Here is a 19,447-nt window from a genome sequence, read left to right as displayed (position 1 = left end):
AAATCAAACTTTGTGGCTGTGTCTCCCTTTATCTGCCCTCTTACATGGTGATTGGGTCATTACCACAGAGCCTGTAAATGTGTAACATTGGCCGCTTTAGGGTCATTGGACAAGAAATCAGCATATACAAAAGAATCAATGGATTGAGGAGATGGGTAAAGAAATCCAGGCAAAGGAGAGGAACTAGCACTTATTAGGCCCTGGCCACAGGCCCAGCAGGGCACTAATGGTGTCTTTAAAATCAGGATAGATACATGGCCCTGCCTAACTCAAAGGAAGGCTGAGTGTATCCAATGGGATGATGCACATGAAAGTGATTTGAAACCAAGTCAAGCACTAAATGCCATCATTTAGGTTGTGTGGCTAGAGCAGAGCTTGGGTCAGGGAGAAGGGGGGTGAGGGACGCTGGACAGGCAAGGGAAGGGGCCGAGTGAGCAGGTGTTCACAAGTGATGTCTAGCTTTAGCCTGATCCATGAGGAGCTCTGGAGTGTGAATGACACCATACAGTTGTCCCCAACTGAGGCAGGGGAGGAGGGCATAATCTCTAAGACACGGCAGCACCCCCCTAGTGAGGACAGTTGTCTGGAGAAGGGGATCATTGTGAGCTGTTAGCAGTCAACATAGTAGCTGGGATGCTGACCTATTAAGGGGAACTGGGAAGCACCAATAGCCTCTACAACGTGAGTAGCTAGCCCCAGGTTTACTACGAAGTGTGATCAAACAATACAGTGAATGTTTAAATTTAAAAAAGTATATTACAATAAAAGACATTGCCATTAATCCCCCTCAAAATGCTCTCCCTCGCTTTGAACACACTTATCCTTGACATCATTCTTGCCACTTTCTGAAGCAATTCTGGAAGTCATCTTTCATGAGTCACTTTAGTTGCACTGTATGGCTGCCTTGATGTCCTGAATCATTTTGACTTTGGGAAGAGCCAGAAGTGCCAGATCCAGTGAATAAGATGGATGAGGACACAATGTAATGTTATTTGACAGAAATTGCCTTACCAGAAGCGATGTGTGACGGAGTGTTGTCTGTCATGATGAAAGATGATTTATGGCACACTTTAAAACACACTTTTTCTCAACCATAGTGCACACCCAACTGACTGCACCGAATAAGCTGAAACTTGTCACACACTGTTATTAAGATTTGATGCACCACTTCCCATATTGAAGATCCCTGCCTTTCCCTTGGATGGCACTCAGCAGCAGCATTCACTGTATTTTATGATCATACCGCATATGTGTTTTTTTCTTAGCCTGTGTGTTCTAGTGTTCAGGAAGTAGAAGGTGGTTCTCTATGGCAAGAGCAGGCAGCCACCTGAGGGTGGGGCAGGATGTCATGCTGTGGAATCGGTCCAGGTGGATGCAGGATTCTAGCTCTGGCCTGTGTATCATCTTCATTTTATAAACATCTATTTCACCTCATTTTACTTTGCAGCATCCCTTTCAGGTAGGTCATAATATTTGCACTTTACAGTTGAGTAAACTGAGGCTCAGAAAAAGTAAGCAACTTGCTGCTTCCAAAGTCCCTAATCCAGTAAGAACCAGGATTCAAACTCTGCAGCCTGAGCTTCCCATCGTGCCACCCTAATTCCAAGACACAGAAGGGTTTGAAGCAGGGGAAGGACACAGTTACTTACAGATTGTATAAAGGTGACTAGGGCAGCGACGTGGAAGCTGGGCTGGCAAGAACCTGTTGAGAAGCTGTTGTAAGGATCCCAGAGTGAGAAAAGGGGCTGTGGCTGTAATGACCAAAAGGAGGGGCCAGACTGGAGCTGTTTAAGAGGCAAAATGGGAAAGATAAAAGCAAAATGGACAGAACATCGCGGTAGGTGAGGGAGTTGTAGGAAGGATATCCAGGTTTCAGGTTTGACTCTGCGTACAGAGCCATCATTAACAAAAAGGAGCAGGTTGACAGGGAGATCATTCTGTTGGGACACAGCAGCCTCGTCATTCATGGTGCTTGAATTTTTTCATTGACCAGAACCTTGACCTCCACAAGGCCGTGAATTTCAGCGACCACTTTCTGAGCAGTGTCACCGAGGGTGGTACTGGGCTGTGCGGCAGCAGGTCCAGCTTGGGTGAGTTGTACCCTTTCACTGATTTTAAGTCATTGCAAACGAAGAAACAAAAACTCATAGACACAGACAATAGTTTAGTGGTTACCAGAGGGTAAGGGGATGGGGGGAGGGAGATGAGGGTAAGGGGGATCAAATATATGGTGATGGACGGAGAACTGACTGGGTGGTGAGCACACAATGGGATTTATAGATGATGCAATACAGAATGGTACACCTGAAACCTATGTAACTTTACTAACCATTGTCACCCCCAATAAACTTTCATTTAAAAAATTAAATAAATAAAAATAAATAAAAGAATAAAGGGTGAAGAGCCAAAAAAAAAATTTAAAGTCATTGACTAAGAACACACTGACTTGGCAAGGATAGCAAAATTGCTTAAAACTTGCCCGCCCAACCACATATCTTTCATGGCCCAGCCAGTTTATTCCTCTGGCTTCCCTGAAAGCTGAAGTGAGACTTTTGAAGTCTTCACAGGCTTGGGGAGATTAATTGTGGTGGGCGGGGAGGGCGTAGAAGAGGAGGGGTATGTGTGCTTTTTGGGCCTAAAAACTGTAATAACTTCTATTCCCCTCCTTCCCAGCCATCCTCTGGTCCTGGACTGAGAGGTGTGGCTCCAGGAGTCCTTCCTGCCACATTTACTCAAATAGAAATTTCTACAAAAGCTGTTTTGTCCTTTGGCTTCTTGAAGGGCATGGCAGTAGACTCTAATTCTTTACACGTAAAGAATTACGTGTAAAGTACGTGGGGAAGGGCTAGGTTGTTATCATTTTGGTCCTTGACTCTTTGTCATTCTAGTGAGTGACTGCAGTCAGAACACCTCAGATACCACTGAAAAAGTCAAGAGGACAAAGAATTTCAATATCAAAGTATATCAAGAAAAGAAGGAGCAGCTTACAGTATGTATATCCCTTGGTCATTACAGCTGTCTTCTTCGGCCTATCTGTTTAATATTTTATTTTGAAATTTTTTTTAAATGGAAGAATACCGTGTTTCCCCGAAAATAAGACCGGGTCTTATATTAATTTTTGCCCAAAAGACGAATTAGGGCTTATGTTCAGGGGATGTCATCCTGAAAAATCATACTAGGGCTTGTTTTCCGGTGAGGTCTTATTTTGGGGGGAAACATGGTACTTTTTCATTTTCTTTTCCTTTTTTATAACAGTGTATTTTTATTTTTTGGAATCCTTTAAATATCTCAAGATTATTAATTAGAATTATTTTCCAGTTCTCATCAGTTTTCTGTATCACCTCTGTTTCCTCTGCGTCAGTTTTGTGTGCCCATCTTTCCTCTCCTTGTTTTTGGTTTGTCTCAAATGTGGTTGTCAGTCCTTGGTTGTCAGGTCATGTTGACAAATGAAGGACTAGTTTGATTATCCCAGGCAACTGGTATGGGTATTTAGGCCTGGGGTTGCTGTGTGGGAGGATGGGTATGCTTCGGCTGACCTCCCTGGAGTATTTGTGGGCAAGGAGCAGGAGGAAAATCCCTTTAGTTGCTAATGTAAGAAGGCCTTTTCTCTGGTGGAGAAGGTGGTGCTGTGAAGTGCTCTCATGTCTTTCATTCCTGAATGGAACTGTCTTCCAAACCCTTCTCTGTGTCTGTCACAGAGGTCTGGGCTCTGCCCTGCTTGGGCCCTAGTGCTCCGAGATTGGCCTTTGTTAGGCCAATCATGGAACTCTCTGGAAAATAGTTATCAGTGTTTAAGCAGAGGACAAAAGGCTTCTGTCCTTCTTGCGTGGGAGAGGGAGGAGGACATCGGCCATTTCAGCTATTCACAATAAAGCCCTATAACAGTACACTCGTGAACTCAGCCTACACCCAAGTTCTAGCCTCCTTGTTGATTAACTTTGAGCGTCTGCAGGGTTTCCTGGAGACAACACGTTCGTCCCTCTGGTATCTTCAGCTGGATTTTCTTTGCTTGGATTTCCCTGTCAGTCACATTCCATCTACTTTCAATCTCTGGGATTCCTCACAATTTCTGATCCACTGATGGTTCCCTTTCAGAGTTTCCCTCAGCTGTTAAGAATTTTGTTTTTAAAAATACAGACGATCAATAATTTCAATGGGAGCTTTGCAGAAAGAGATAGTGGATACTCTTGCTCCGTTCACCTCCTTTCTTTTTAGCAGTCCTCTGGCTACAGTAGGAAGAACAGATGAGCTTAGCAACAAGTCCAGAACCCGGGTCTCCAGGCCTTCAGTGGAGATGGGAAGCGTCAGCTCTTCCCTCCAGCTTCAGTTAAGCCAAGCTCTCAGGGCTTCCTCGGGTGCACATACCAGCCACCCAGCTTGCATTGTGATTTCTCTGGAGGCAGGGACTCTGCTCCTTGTGTCAGAAACACCAATGAATTTGGGAAGAAGACCTGAGAATTGTTTTAACTTTTATTGCTTATGATTCCTTGCACTCTCTACTTTCTCCCAGTTTGAAATATTGTTAATAAGTATAAGAGAAGTATAGCGTTCCATAAACTTAATAACAATTTTACCATTTTGGAGACTCTACACACTTATTCTGTATGTGACCTGAATCCCCATTGCTACGTGCCTTTATTTTCTCATCTACATTTAGGGGAGAAGTAACAGAAATGATATCATCTATTCACTCATTCACTGATTATGTTAGAGCACAGGTATACCAGGCGCACTTCTAGGTGTTGAAAATAAAACACACAAAAGATAAAGACCTCATGAAGTTGACATTCTAATGCATTCTAGTACATTTTTCCACAAGGGATGGAGTTCAGTATAAACAAGCACCCCCAAGATGGGGGGTTTACTGATTAGAGCACCTTGTTCCAAACTACTCACTCCGAGGAACACAGGGTGAACCTCTTATCTTGTTTTGAAAGGCTCAGCAGCCTTGACCAATGTCCTCATCCTCATGGCTTCCCAGGGAGCCAGGGAGGGGTAGGGACCACCCACAGTCACCCCTGGGATCCAGTGGCAGAAACCTTTAAAGGTAATGTCTTCTGCTTTCTAGACTGCTTCCTTTAGTTTTCCAGTAACCAGCATTTGAAATCCTTTGTATGTAAAGAAAGATTATATAAAGATGAATTTCATTGCATTTTGAAAAGTTGAAAGATAAAATTTTCAGGTTTCTGATGATAGATGTGGGCTTTTCTTTCCCCCCTAAGCAAGAGGTCTACTTTATTGGCTCATTCACGCCTCAGGTGAGCATGTTCTCTGAACTGGCATACTTAGGCTGACTTCGAAGTCTTTATAAAGTGTGTGAATTTTAGGATTCACCTGATTGTTTTTCCTAGAAATATTCATAATAAAACTGCAGTTTCTCGTTGCATCCCTTAATAATATAAAACAATGTGGGCCAGCTCAGTGGATCAGGTGGTTGGAGCGCCGTGCTCCTAACGCCGAGGTTGTTGGTTTGATTCCCACATGGGCCAGTGAGCTGCATCCTCTACAGCTAAGATTGTGAACAACAGCTCTCCCTGGAGCTGGGCTGCCGTGAGCAGCCGGAGGTCGGGGGCTTGCGCTGCTGGGGGCTGCTGTGTGTTGCCAGGAGTGGCCAGTGGCCATCGTGAGTGGAGACGCGAGCTGCTGTGAGCAGTCAACCAGTGACCAACTACCTTAGCCTGGGGGAGTACAAGGCTCATAATACCAGCATGGGCCAGGGAGCTGTGTCCTACACAACCCGACTGAGAAACAACGGCTTGAACCAGAGCGGGGTGGGGAGGCAGAAGAAAGTGGGGGGAAGGCAATGTGAATCTGGTGTCTTTCCCCAAGGTAGGGATTCAGAGACCAGCAAGATTTACCTCAGATGTGTTTATTTGTGCTGTTGGCTGTTGAAGACCACCCTCCCCTTTCGCTCCCCCTCCCCTCCGCACACAATCTTTCTCATGCTCACCTGGCCCTAGGGCTTAGAACTTAACCTTGGAGAGGAAACATTTGCCTTGAGGATTGAGCCTGGACAAGTGGGACTGGACAGTAAAAAAAATATTTTGTGGCGGTGGAGATGACAAAATTCTATAATCCTGCAGCCTGAAAACAGACTCCTGCTGAAGGAAGTTGGACCAACTGGGGGAGGACGAGTCTCTGTGATTGAACAACTGCTCGATGAAGTAAGTGCAACCAAAGAACAAGTTTCTAAGGATTTCAGCCTGTGTTTTACTCTGTCTCTTTCAGATGGAAGTTTTGTTCAATATTGTGATGATCGCAGAGCCGTTTAATTTAAAAATGCCTGGGAATGGATAAAATGGCCAGTCCAAAGTTTTACATGAATTGTTACCATGACCCCAAATAACGTGTATGAAGGTGGACAGACTCCCTGGTCTTTGACCCCATGTTACCTTCATGCTTCCTAAAGAAGCAAGGTTGTCTGAGTGCATGTCTCTCCTGGTGTGGTACAAGTTTTATCGCCCAACTGACATGACAGCTTTGTCTATTATATGTTGAGTCCCAGCGTTCCTAATTCTCTTTGGATTTAAAGCAGTTTACTTCCATCGGGGATGTTTGTTGCTGAATTGGATGGCGATTGGATGCTGCTAAGTGCAGGGTTTTGTGGCAAGTTTGTCCTTTTTTATATGCTGCAGGGAGCTGATCCTAACTGCTGTGATAATGAAGACCGACCCGTTATCACCGTGGCTGTGATCAATAAGCACCATGAAGTGATCCCAGTTCTCGTGCAGAGAGGAGCAGACATCAACCAGCAGGGGGGGCCGTAAGTGAAACACAACGAAAGGAGAGTTCTGGTGCCATGTCACAGCCAGGTGACAGCTCAGGGGCTCCGCTGCAGCAGAATCGGTCTACATGTGTGCCCTGGTCAAGCTGATCCACTTAAGAACCACTTAAACCCACTGTGGCCTTAATAAGAGACTCAACTGCTTCTGTTTTCCAAATCTTGGTAAAACAAAATTTTTAAAATGGACTACTGGATTGCCTAAATTTTAGTAGTTTTTAGAAATGATGATACGTTTTGTTAACTTATGAATTATAATACTGTGGGGCTGACAGATCCTTAGCACTTGGGGTATTAAGCAATGTTTTCATCATGATCTGAACTCTTAAGGCCCATAAGAAAAGAGAACCCCGTGGAAATATACTCATGAAGTTAAGGCAGAAAGAAAACGATATACGAGGTCTGACAATTAAGTGTGCGAACTTGCCACCATCACTTACATTGGCAGCACTCTACAAACAGCTTGATAAGGTTTTATAACCTTGGTATATCAGTGTGTCACAGCTGTGTTCATGTCGACGTGTGGTGGTGTCTTGCTGAACGGCGTTCATTATTGTTGTTGCGTGTTTTTGTGTGCCATCACGAGAATGTCTGAGCTTGAATTACAACAATGAACAAACAGTACATTTCTTGTTAAATTTGGCAAGAGTGGAAGTGAAATCAGGGACATGTTAGACCAAGTTTTTGGGGATAATACCATGAAGAAAAGGGTAATGTACAAATGAATTAAATATTTTTCTGACACCAGAGAACACCTCACTGATGAAGAGAGGTCAGGGCGCCAGTAACGAGCAGAATCGACGAAAACATTGCAAAAATTCATTGAATTGTGCATCAAAATGGTCAGCTTACTATGAGAAGCATAGCAGACCAAGTAAATATCAATAGAGAAACAGGAAAATCCTAACTGAAAATTTTGGCACAAGAAAGGTGTGTGCAAAAATTGTCCCAAAGGAGCTATTGTATCATGACAATGCACCAGCTCACACTGCACTGTCTGTGAGGGAGTTTTTAGCCAGTAAACAAATAACTGTATTTGGCTCTCCTCTACTCACCTGATCTGGCCTCCGATGACTTTTTTTCTTTACCCAAAGATAAAGGAAATATAGAAAGGAAGACATTTTGATGACATTCAGGACATCAAAGGTAATACTATGCCAGCTCTGATGGCCATTTAGAAAGAGTTCCAAAATTGCTTTGAAGGGTGGACTAGGTGCTAGTGTCAGTGCAAAGCTTCCCAAGGGGAGTGCTTCGAAGGTGACCGTAGTGATATTCAACAATGAGGTTTGTTACTACCACTGGGGAGGAGACTGGTCCATCTGTGTTCATCACATAATCTCCTCGTACCTTGGTTTCCCCAGCCGTGAAGCAGGATGGAGTAATACAAAGTCACGTGGGATGTTTTGTTACATACTGCATTAGTCTTGGTACTGTCCTGCCTCTTGACCTCTCCCAGCCTTGCGATTCTGTTTTCTTCTTGCAAATAGTAGGAAACCTGGGGTGGAAAGTTCCTTGAGTATGGATCCTTCATGGGTCCTATGGTTAATTGCTTATATTCTGCTGACCAAATTGTTGAACTAGAAGCCTGTAGGGGTATCGCAGGTTTCTAACACTACTTACTGAATTATTACTAACATAGGGTTGAGGCCCTCGTCAGTGAATCAGACTGCTGAGTATGTCAAGCCAGCACAAGGGACAGAAGTTAAATAGCTTTGCTTCTGTTTTTCAGTTTCGAAATTTCCTTTGTTTTTATTCAAAATATATCTCTCTTAATTTTTGAATGTGCATTTTTATAAGTTTCTGCCCATAAGACAGCTATATTAGTAGACACAGCCCCCATTTTAGTTTTGCTTTATTGCAGGATATTTGGCATGTTGGTATAAATATTTGGTGGCTGGAATTTACTTTCTCAAGTTTTCTTAGAGTTTACAGTCACATACTTTGTCAACTTCTTCATTTATCCCACACTTGTATTATCATCAATAAAAAAATGCTACCTTGTTTTATGTTAAGGTATACTTTATATTTGTATAATTCAAATAAGCTTTAGTTATAGCATGTGGTTGATACAAAAATCTCTTGAGCACGTTTTGAATTGATGCCTAAGTATGATGAGTCCTGGCTTTATGAAAAGCAGAGCTTAAGAGGATGAAACTACTCTGGATGTGGAACAGGTGAACTATTTTTCTTCAGGGTTCCTCAGTTTCCATTTTTGCTTCATCACCATTCTATAAATTGACATTTATCCATATATGCTGTCATGGCATTTCTACTAAGTCTACCGTGATTATACCAGCTGTCTGAATGGTGTATAATACCCCTTGTCATTTCCACTGCATTATCATGGTTACTATTAGCAGAATTTAGCTCACATGGAGGCAGGGGAGGAAAGCTAGACTGGAGGCCTTCCCCCCAAATAGAGCACAGAGATCTCTTCTTCTTTTTCAGTTTATGCCAATGCAGGAAAGCAGATTTTTCCGCTGAGAACCAAATTCTGCTAAGTCTGGTTTGTGTTTGTTAGTTTGAAGTATTTAGGCCTCAGTCAACCTACCCTCTGCCCCACAACTGGACCTCTGTAGATACAGGAACACAATTTCAAGGTTCCATCCATCTCACTGCTCTTTAGGCATAAGCCATCCAGAAATCTGGCTTTCCTGAAAAGAGACTCAGTGAATTGTCCCTCAGCACAACAAGATTAAAATGCTCTTTCCCACCCTAGGCGTGTTTGGCTAGTGGACAGAAGCTGCCTGAGATAACTTCCATTAAGTAGTTTGGCATGTAGCAGAAAGGCCCACCCTAGTGTTTCAGTGTCCCATCCTTATATAATTTCTATCAGAATAAACTAATATTCAACAGAAACGGAGCAGCTAAGTCTGCTACCTCTTACCAGTAGACTTCAGACACACCGATTCAAGGTCTCACTGGGACATGGACGTTTTGCTTTGGACAATAGCTGCCCTTCTTCCCTGAAATTTCAGACATTTAATCTCTTAGCTCTGCTCCAGAAGTCAGGAGAGGAAAATGCACCCATCAGTCCACTTCTTAGAGATTCAGCTGTGGAGATTTATTCTATTAGGTAATTCAATATTTACAAAGAGAGAATGTACCTTAATCCACCGTGATGCTTAGATTTGAATAAACAGTTTGAATTGTTGGTGCATTAATAGAAAAATTTCTTTAAAATATAAATTCCAGTAATACCACAGTATACCTGATGTACAAAACATGTCTAGAAGGTCTGATAACACCAGCTGCTCAGAGGAACAAACTCAGAAGGAATCACCTCTAGTCTGAAGCACAGGGTTCTAAAGGTGTATTCCATCTAGCACCCTTGCCATATTTAAGTTGTTTGATGAGTAATATACAAAGTTAGAGTTGGCAGAGTCTCAATTCATCAATGTCCAAAACTAAGCTGTAAATAGAACGTATACTCTGCTCTCCCTTTAGGGAGAATTGTGAGGGAAGAAGAGCATAAACCTACTTAAGAGATGTGGTGACTCCGTGAATATGTCTAAGTTCAAATGGTAAAGACCTTATAAAGACCCAGGTAACTTAGGGGTGAACTGACAAACAGCTAAGCCTTATGCCACAAGGGAGGAAGAAAGATGAAAGGTAAGGAGGAGCTTGGTGTCGCTGGTGTAACTGAGACAGCCTTTGTCAGTGCTCTCATAGCATGCCTCTATCCTGCATTCACACTGAGTCCTCTGAGCACCCTGAGGTGCCCATGTGACATGGTGGCCCTGGCCCTGGCACAGATGGGAGCACCAGGCTGGCCCTCAAACATGTGCTGAATAGAGATGAGCAAATACAGTGACTGAGAGCCAGGCAGAGGTAATCTGAAAGACCTCAAGAGAAATGTAAACTTTGAAGGTGACCACTGGGATCTCTGCTAACAGAGAAAAGGAAAATAGACTGTTCTGTGATGACGGAGGACAGTTTAGAGGCAGGAGAGAGCAAAATGTAGAGAAACTGAACCTCTTCTGGCTAGCTCTTTTCATCTGTAAAATGGGGATAATAATACTTGTCGTAGAATTGGTAAAATGAGATCATTTATTTGTAGTTCCGATGAAGAGCCTAGTAATTGGACATTAATAAATAGTAGCAGCCATGATGCTGTGAGTATGAAAGAGAAGGCCAGGCTTCGACTGCATGATGATTGACGTAGGATATGGGGATGAGCAGGAGTCGGGACTGGGAGGGTAGCCATGCGTGGCACCTTAAGTAACAGAAGCCCAGGGTGAAAGGTGTTAAAACTGGTTAACAGAGTTTAAGTTAATTTAAGTTCTATATTCTATTACTGTTAATAGATGTCACCAAGTCTTCCTAAGCCTGAGTTTTCATATTTAAGAAAGGGTGTGATGTATTCTTTTATGTATCAAACTCTAAGAAGATGAACTTGGTAAGTGCCTCTCATAATTTAATGTGCATATGAATCACCCAAAGATCTTGTTAAAATTCACACTCAGTAGATCTGGAGGGAGGGGGCTGAGATTCTGCATTTCTAACATGCTCTCAGGGCATGCCAATGGTCAAGGTACCACAGTTTGAGTAGCAAGGATCTAGAGACGGTTCTTAATGTACATTGAGCTTTTAAGAGACAATCCAACATGTCCCTTGGTAAGGAGATGGCCTCCCAATGTTGTTGGACACGGGATTATCCCCTATACCTGATAGGTCAGTTATGCCAATCTGATAAAACTAGTAATAATAACATCACCAACAGCAACAACAATATGAAGGCTGGTCCCCAAATCTTAGTGGCTTGAAGGAACTATGTATGTAGAACCAACGAGCTAACCTTTGGAAATTCGTGGAAATTGTCATAAGTTACATTGCTTTGACATTTTCATCTGTTGCCTCTTGGAGAATATGAGGAGAAACTAGCTGATCACACTATTTAGATTTGCTTGACACCAGGAGCCTTGGCCAAATAAGTTATCTAAGTAGTTGAAATTATGTGAATGATAAGATTTAAAACTAGGTAAGATCTAAAACCATTAGGGTGGTTTGATGCTTAGAGTGCTATTGCAGTGAAAATCAGTAAAAATGCTAAATTTCTCACTGACTTTGGAAAATGGAAAGCCATCTATTTAAGTGGACAGTTCAGATTCTGGTGCCCAAATAAAGCAGGGGATTACCCTGCCATTACTGGATGGGGAAGTTCATAGTCTCATATTAAGTAGTTGAAATTCTTGCAACTTATATGGGCTTCAGTCTTTTTTTTTTTTTTCAGCGTGAGTTTTCATTCTTAGAGGTTTTTTTGTTTTGTTTTGTTTTTTAAAGATTTTATTGGAGTAGGAGAATAGGACTTTATTGGGGAACAGTGTGTACTTCCAGGTCTTTTTCCAAGTCAAGTTGTTGTCCTTTCAATCTTAGATGTGGAGGGCGCAGCTCAACTCCAGGTCCAGTTCCCATTGTTAGTTGCAGGGGGCGCAGCCCACCATCCCTTGCAGGAGTTGGAGAGTCGAACCGGCAACCTTGTGGTTGAGAGGATGCGCTCCAACTAACTGAGCCACCGGGCCGGCCTCTGTGAGCTTCAATCTTGAAGGCAATAACCCTTCCCTTAATTTGTTTGTCTGTTCATTCTTTTCATTGATGTATTCATTTTACTAGTGGTTATTCAGCACCTACTCTGTGCCAGTCACCATTCTAGGTGATGCAGGTACAGCAGTGATGAAGACCAAATTCCTTCCCTCATGGAGCTTACGGTTTAGTGGAGGAGACAGACAATAAACAAGTAAGCAAATGAATAAGTAATTTCAGAGAATGAGAAGTGCTACAAAGAAAATAAAGCCAAGTGGGAGAATAGAGGGTATAGTCGGGAAGGGCCCACCGCTACTCCTAGGACTAGAATTAATCTGGAACATACTTGCTTGGGAGAGGTTTGTTCACCAACTTCATTCATTTATGGTCCAGTCAAATGGAGACTGCCTTATTTATAATTAATCTGGCAGAAATATTTTTTAAATTGTATTTGTTTATTGAAACAATTATTACCCCATAACTTTTTAATTTTATCAAAGACGTGCACATGATTAAAAAATCAACTCCTATGGAAGGGCTTAGCAGTCCTCCTCTACCCTCACTTCTTCATCCCCATTCTTTGTCCCCAGGGACAACTACATTTAAATATTTTAAAGTTCCCCTGAGAGCCAACTACATATCTGTCACTAAATAATACACTTAAACAGATAATTCCTGATTTAACATGCTTGGTTAGACATTACATATTGATTCTTGCCACGATAGATGATCATTTGGCTCATTGACCCCACCTGATCACTTCTATCCCCACCTTCATGTTTTGATCATTCTATTAATAATTTTGGTTCCTTTATTAATTACTCTTATAAGTATGAATGATATGCTGAAACTCCTATCTATGTTTTGACCATCATCTTTCATTGGTATTACTTGACTGCCTTGTTTATAAGTGCATATAACCTTATATTAGTGCTCCTAACCTTTACTGCTACCTCTCTTTCCGCTTCCATCTCACAACTTCTAATAGCATATGCTTACTTTTTAAAAATTAGTTTCAAGTGTACAAAACAATGTAATAGTTACACCCCTCACAAAGTGATAACCCTCCTCCCCCAGTCTGCTACCCCTCTGACATCGTATGTAGCTGTTACAATTCCATTGACTCTATTACCTGTGCTGTACTCCACATCCCAGGACCATATATATACTGGGGGTGCCAAAAAAATGTGTACAAGTGGACTCTTTGGTGAACGTTGCTCAAGCAGTAGTTTGCCATAATCAGAAGTGTTTGGACACTGATGGTAAGCACTTTGAGCACCTCTTGTAATTGCAGAAGTCAAATGTGACTTGTATTCATCTTTTGTTATCAGTATATATTGAATATTGCAGTTTTAATAGATTTTCTTCTCTTAAACTGTGTACCATTTTTTGGCATATATATATATATATATATATATATATACACACATATATATATTTACACACACACACATATATATATTTAATTATAGTTGACATTCAGTATTATTCAACTTTAGGTGTACAGTGCAGTGGTCAGGCGTTTGTCTACACAATCCATGCAGTGGTCTCCCTAATAAGTCCAGTGCCCTTCTGACACCCTACAAAATCTTTACAACATAGTTGATTATATTTCCCAAACTGTCTTTCATATCCCTGTGACAGTATTGTGACTACTAATTTGTATTTTCTAATCCCTTTAACTTCTCCCCCATCACCAGCCCCCTCCCATCTAGCAACCATCAGTTTTTTTCCTTATGTCTCTGAGTCTATTTATGTTTTGTTTGTTTATGCTGTCATTTAGATTCCACTTATAAGTGAGATCATATGGTATTTGTCTTTCTCCATCTGACTTATTTCACTTAGCATAATATTCTTTGGGTCTGTTCATATCATTGCAAATGGTAAGATTTCATTCTTATTTATGGTTAATACTCCATTGTATAAATATACCACAGTTTCTTTATCCCATCATCTACTGATGGGTATTTCAGTTGTTTGATGTCTTGGCTATGGTGAATAGCGCTGCAATAAACATAGGGGTGCATATATTTTTTTGAATTAGTGTTTTGGATTCCTCTGGCTAGATACCCAAGAGTGGAATAAGGTAGTTCCATTTTCATTTTTTTGAGATACCTCCATACCGTTTTCCATAGTGGCTGCACCAATCTGCAATCCCACCAGCAATACACGAGGATTCCCTTTTCTCTGCACCCTCACCAGCACTTGCTTATTGATTTATTGATGACAGCCATTGAATGATAGCCATTGATGATAGAACCAGAGTGAGGTCGTATCTCATTGTGGTTTTTATTTGCATTTCTCTAATGATTAGTGATATTGAGCATTTGAGCATTTTTACATATTATCTCTGGAATTTTCTCCTCTCTGATTTTTTCTATTCTTTCCTAGAATTCCTGTAAGTTGGATGGTGGACCATATATATATATATGTGTGTATATATATGCAAATATATATATATATTTGACATTCAATAGTATTCCACTTGAGCTTCAGGTGTACAGCTCACTGGTCAGGCATCGACACAATCTATGAAGTGTTCCCCTCCCTTTTTCTATTTTAAGAGATTTTCTTAACCCTTCTATTGAATACTTTTCATTTCAACAATCATATTTTAACTTTCTAAGAGCTACTTTTTGTTCTGATTGTTTCTTCTTCAGAGCCTCATGATTTTGTTTCTTATTGTCTTCAGTCATTCTGAGGATACCTGTTAGGTTTTCATACTGTTTTAAATTTCTTATGTTGGTGTATCTCAGTGTTCCTCTTTGATGCTACAGGTTTTTCTCAGATGCCTGTGATCCTTTGTTGTCCATCCATGTTTGATAATGGGGAATAGGCTAGATGAGTGGGGATTCTGTGTACATGAGTGGAGCTTGCAACTGGGGAGTTTTGTAGATAGGTGAAGCTGCTCTCCGGCTGGGACAAGTGGAAGGCTTCCCTTGGCATAGCAATCGCTGACCTGGTTTTCACCAGATGCTTCATTTATCTCCTTCAGAAAAGAGGCCACCATACTTTTTCTCTATTGGGATAAATTTATGGCTACAGGTACATTTACAGGTGCAGGGGATGGGGTGGTGGCATTAAGGGTAACAGCAGGGGCTGGGAGAATGAAGAACTTCAATTCCTCATCCCATTTGTACTCTAATCATGACTCCACATTCCAGCACTCCTTCCACTTCTGATCAGGAGCCTTTCGTGAGTTCTAGAATGCAGGTAATGTACTATCCTCCATTTCAGCCATCCACCACTCTCTCACTGGGCTAAACCTGATGGGGCAAGGTGGAGAGACAGTCTGCCATGCGATAAAATATGCTCTATATGACCTCTCAGGCCTACCCTCTGGGTTTTAAGATTGGTGTTTACTAGCATATCATACAGGCTAAACTCACTGACGCCAAAGTCATTTTTCCTACACAAGAATGGGAGCCTGAGCCCTGAAAGGTTATTATCATATAGACAATGCCCAAGAGGTCCAAGCCACGGGTCCAAGCCAAGAGTATGTTAGACTATGTCCAACATACTCCATAAACTCTGGCAGGAAATTTACTTAAATAGTATTATTAGCATTTATTAAATCAACTACAAACCAGATCCTTGTAGGGTTTCTCACTTTTAAAAAGAATGTGTTTATAGACTTTTCACTGTCTATCTAATATCCAAGCTTACCCACCATCACAGTATCCCTCCAAGAGAAGAGGCAGAGAGGGGAGACTTAGGAGATTACCCCAGGTTAGTTAGGTAAGTCAGTGGGTGAAACTAAGGCCCCTTTGGTCATATGCGCCCTCTCTAATTGCTTGATGATGCTAACTAAGGATTTAGCCAAGATGATTTTTTTTTCCGGAAACAGGTTCCGAAATACAGCTCTTCATGAAGCAACTCTGCTTGGCCTGGAAGGAAGGGAGTGCATCAGGGCTTTACTGCGGTACGTTCCCTGGTCTCTGGGGGAGATTTCTGAGGGTCACAGCGATCCCCTTGCTGACCAGGGATGACTTCATAGGGCCCTGAACAGCTGTCCCAGTGAATGGGGGCCACCATCCTTCCCACCATGGCTCCAGGCATGAAGGGCTTATGAACACACAATGAAAATGTTGCTCCCCTTAAACACACGTGGTTGTAGGACTCTGATGCAATGGGGATCAATGGCCAGGATTGGCAATTGAACATTTGAAATCACAGAGCCCTTCAGAAGGTGCCAGGGTAGAGCCACCCTTGAGAGTGGAGGTCATGGTGCCTCTTGGGGACAGGTATGGGAAGGGGCAGTGTGTGGCCAGGAGGCTTCCAGACTGGCCTGTGTGTTAAGGAAGAGCCAGGCCCTGAGGTCCAGGTGCCTGAATCCTTCTACTCATCCTCATCCCCTTCACAGATGCAGTGCAAGCATCCAGAAGAAGAACACAAGAGGCCAGACAGCCCAGGACCTGGCTCTGACAGTTGGGGATGGCCTCATTACCTCGCTCTTTGCTGCTAAGCGCAGCCTGGATGATTATTAGTCCCGAGGGCCTCTGCGGGGCTTCATTTAAAGAACCCACCCAGCTCTGGCTATCCTTTGTTGGCTTCTTTCTGAAATGTGTATTTGAGGTTGAGAAGAACTCAGTAAGTTGTTTTTCTTTTTAATTATGACAGTGTAAGCCACCAGTACATCATGGGCATTTCCTCATGTACCCTGGATAGTGATGAGCTTTATGTTTTTAAATGGTTTGTCTTATTCTTTCTTTTAATTTTTAATTTATTTCTTAACCTACTATACTTGGTTCAACACTAAAAGGTATAAAGTATTATGTAATGAAAAATCTCCCTCCTGTCTATGTCCCACAACCACCCACTTCCCCCCTCAGAGGCAGCCAATGATACCAGTGTCATCTGTATCTTTCCCAAAATAGTATAGGATTATGTAAGCACATCTATATAATATATGCATATGTACATATACAGAGTATACAGAAGTATATAGATAACACATACATACTCTTTCCCCTCTTTTAAAACAAACAGTAGCAAACCACACATTGTTCTGCATCTTGTTCTTTTGCTTAAAATACCTCATAGGTAGTTCTAAATTAGTACATAAAGATTTAGTTATTTAATTTTTTTTTTCTGGAAAGACATTCTGTGCTCATGGATTGGAAGAATCAACATAGTTAAAATAGCCATATTACACAAAGCAATATACAGATTTAATGTGATCCCCATCAAAATCCCAATGGCATTTTTAAAGAAATAGAACAAAAAATCATCAGATTTGTTTGGAACCACAAAGGACCCCGAATAGCCAAAGCAATCTTAAGAAAAAAGAACAATACTGGAGGTATCGCACTCCCTGATTTTAGCTTGTACTACAGGGCAACAATAATCAAAACAGCATGGTATTGGCAGAAAAACAGACACAGACCAATGGAATAGAACTGAGAACCCAGAAATAAAACCACATAAATATGGACAGATAATTTGTGCCAAAGATGCCAGAAACATACAATGGAGAAAAGACAGCCTCTTCAATAAATGGTGCTCACAGAATTGGAAAGCCACGTGCAAAAGAATGAAACTGGACTGCTATCTGTCACCACGTACCAAAATTAATTCAAAATGGATCAAAGACTTAAGCATAAGACCTGAAGCAATAAACTGAATAGAAGAAAACATAGGTACTAAACTTATGGACCTTGGGTTCAAAGAGCATTTTATGAATTTGACTCCAAAGGCAAGGGAAGTAAAAGCTAAAATAAATGAATGGGACTATATGAAACTTAAAAGCTTCTGCACAGCAAAAGTAACCATCGACAAAATAAAGAGGCAACCAACTGAATGAGAGAAGATTTTTGCAAACAGTGCCTCTGATAAGGGGCTAATATCCAAAATATACAAGGAACTCATACAACTCAACAACAAAAAAACAAACAACCCAATTAAAAAATGGGCAGAGGACCAGAAGAGACGTTTCTCCAAAGAGGACATACAAATGGCAAATAGACATATGAAAAAATGCTCAACATCATTAATCATCAGAGAAATGCAAATAAAAACCACAATGAGATATCACCTCACCCCAGTCAGAATGGCTATCATCAACAAGACAAATAGTAACAAGTGTTGGAGAGGCAGTGGAGAAAAAGGAACCCTCATCCACTGTTGGTGGGAATGCAGACTGGTGCAGCTGCTATGGAAGGCAGTGTGGAGGTTCCTCAGATAATTGCGAATAGAATTACCATATGACCCAGCAATTTCTCTCCTGGGTATCTATCCAAAAAATCTGGAAACATTTATCCATAAAGACATGTATGCTCCAATGTTCATTGCAGCTTTACTTATGGTGGCCAAAACATGGAAACAACCAAAATGTCCTTCGATAGATGAATGGATAAAGAACTTGTGGTATATATACACAATGGAATACTATTCGGTGGTAAGAAAAGATGAAATAGGGCCATTTGTGACAACATGGATGGATCTAGAGATTATAATGCTAAGCGAAATAAATCAGACAGAAAAAGCAGAGAACCATATGATCTCACTGATATGTGGTAAATAAACCAAAAACAACAAAAGAACAAGACGAACAAATGAGAAACAAAAACTCATAGACACAGACAATAGTTTAGTGGTTATCAGAGGGTAAGAGAGGAGGGGGGTGGTAGATGAGGGTAAGGAGGATCAAATATATGGTGATGGAAGGAGAACTGACTCTGGGTGGTGAACACACAATGGGATTTATAGATGATGTAATACAGAATTCTACACCTGAAATCTATGTAACTTTACTAACAATTGTCACCCCAATAAACTTTAATTAAAAATAAATAAATAAATTTTTTTCTTATGTTGAATTCATCAATATCCCTATTGTTATGGTTTGTTCTTTGGTAACAAATAAGCTTTGAATAAACCATTCGCAGGAATGCGTAATTTTGATTTATTTCTTTTTTTCAGATTGTTATTTCAGTCTTTGGGTGATGGAGTCCCTACATTGTTTCTGCTAACATTTATAACTAGAATAGTCATTATTTTTGACTAATTAATTTAGCACAATAAATAACAATCTTCGTTGAGGTGGTTGCTTTATTTCCCATGACTGTCTGTAGGAAGGACAGGTCCAGAATCTGGAATCTAAGTCCCCAGTGGAGTCAGGCACTGGCACTGGCTTCCCCTGGT

The 19,447-nt window shown here is 41.4% G+C and overlaps 1 protein-coding gene across 3 annotated transcripts in view; it reads left to right on the top strand.

Moving 5' to 3' along the window:
• Window positions 1-19,194, top strand: part of DZANK1 (double zinc ribbon and ankyrin repeat domains 1) — an 88,890-nt gene extending 69,696 nt beyond the window's left edge. For 2 of the 3 annotated variants that reach the window (XM_081033316.1, XM_081033317.1), the window contains exons 16-21: window positions 1,994-2,090; window positions 2,889-2,989; window positions 6,084-6,164; window positions 6,636-6,763; window positions 16,152-16,226; window positions 16,668-19,194. In XM_081033316.1, coding sequence (XP_080889442.1) covers window positions 1,994-2,090; window positions 2,889-2,989; window positions 6,084-6,164; window positions 6,636-6,763; window positions 16,152-16,226; window positions 16,668-16,791 — 606 coding nt within the window. In that variant the 3' untranslated portion in view covers window positions 16,792-19,194. Of the gene's footprint in view, window positions 1-1,993; window positions 2,091-2,888; window positions 2,990-6,083; window positions 6,169-6,635; window positions 6,764-16,151; window positions 16,227-16,667 lie in introns of all 3 variants that reach the window. The other variant, XM_081033318.1, reaches the window with a different exon arrangement.
• The last annotated feature ends 253 nt before the right edge of the window (window positions 19,195-19,447 follow it).

This window comes from Rhinolophus hipposideros (genome assembly GCF_964194185.1).
Source record: "Rhinolophus hipposideros genome assembly, chromosome: 22".
Lineage (NCBI taxonomy): Eukaryota > Metazoa > Chordata > Mammalia > Chiroptera > Rhinolophidae > Rhinolophus > Rhinolophus hipposideros.
The sequence above is the reverse complement of the archived record's forward strand: the minus strand, read 5'-3'. Positions and strand labels throughout refer to the sequence as shown.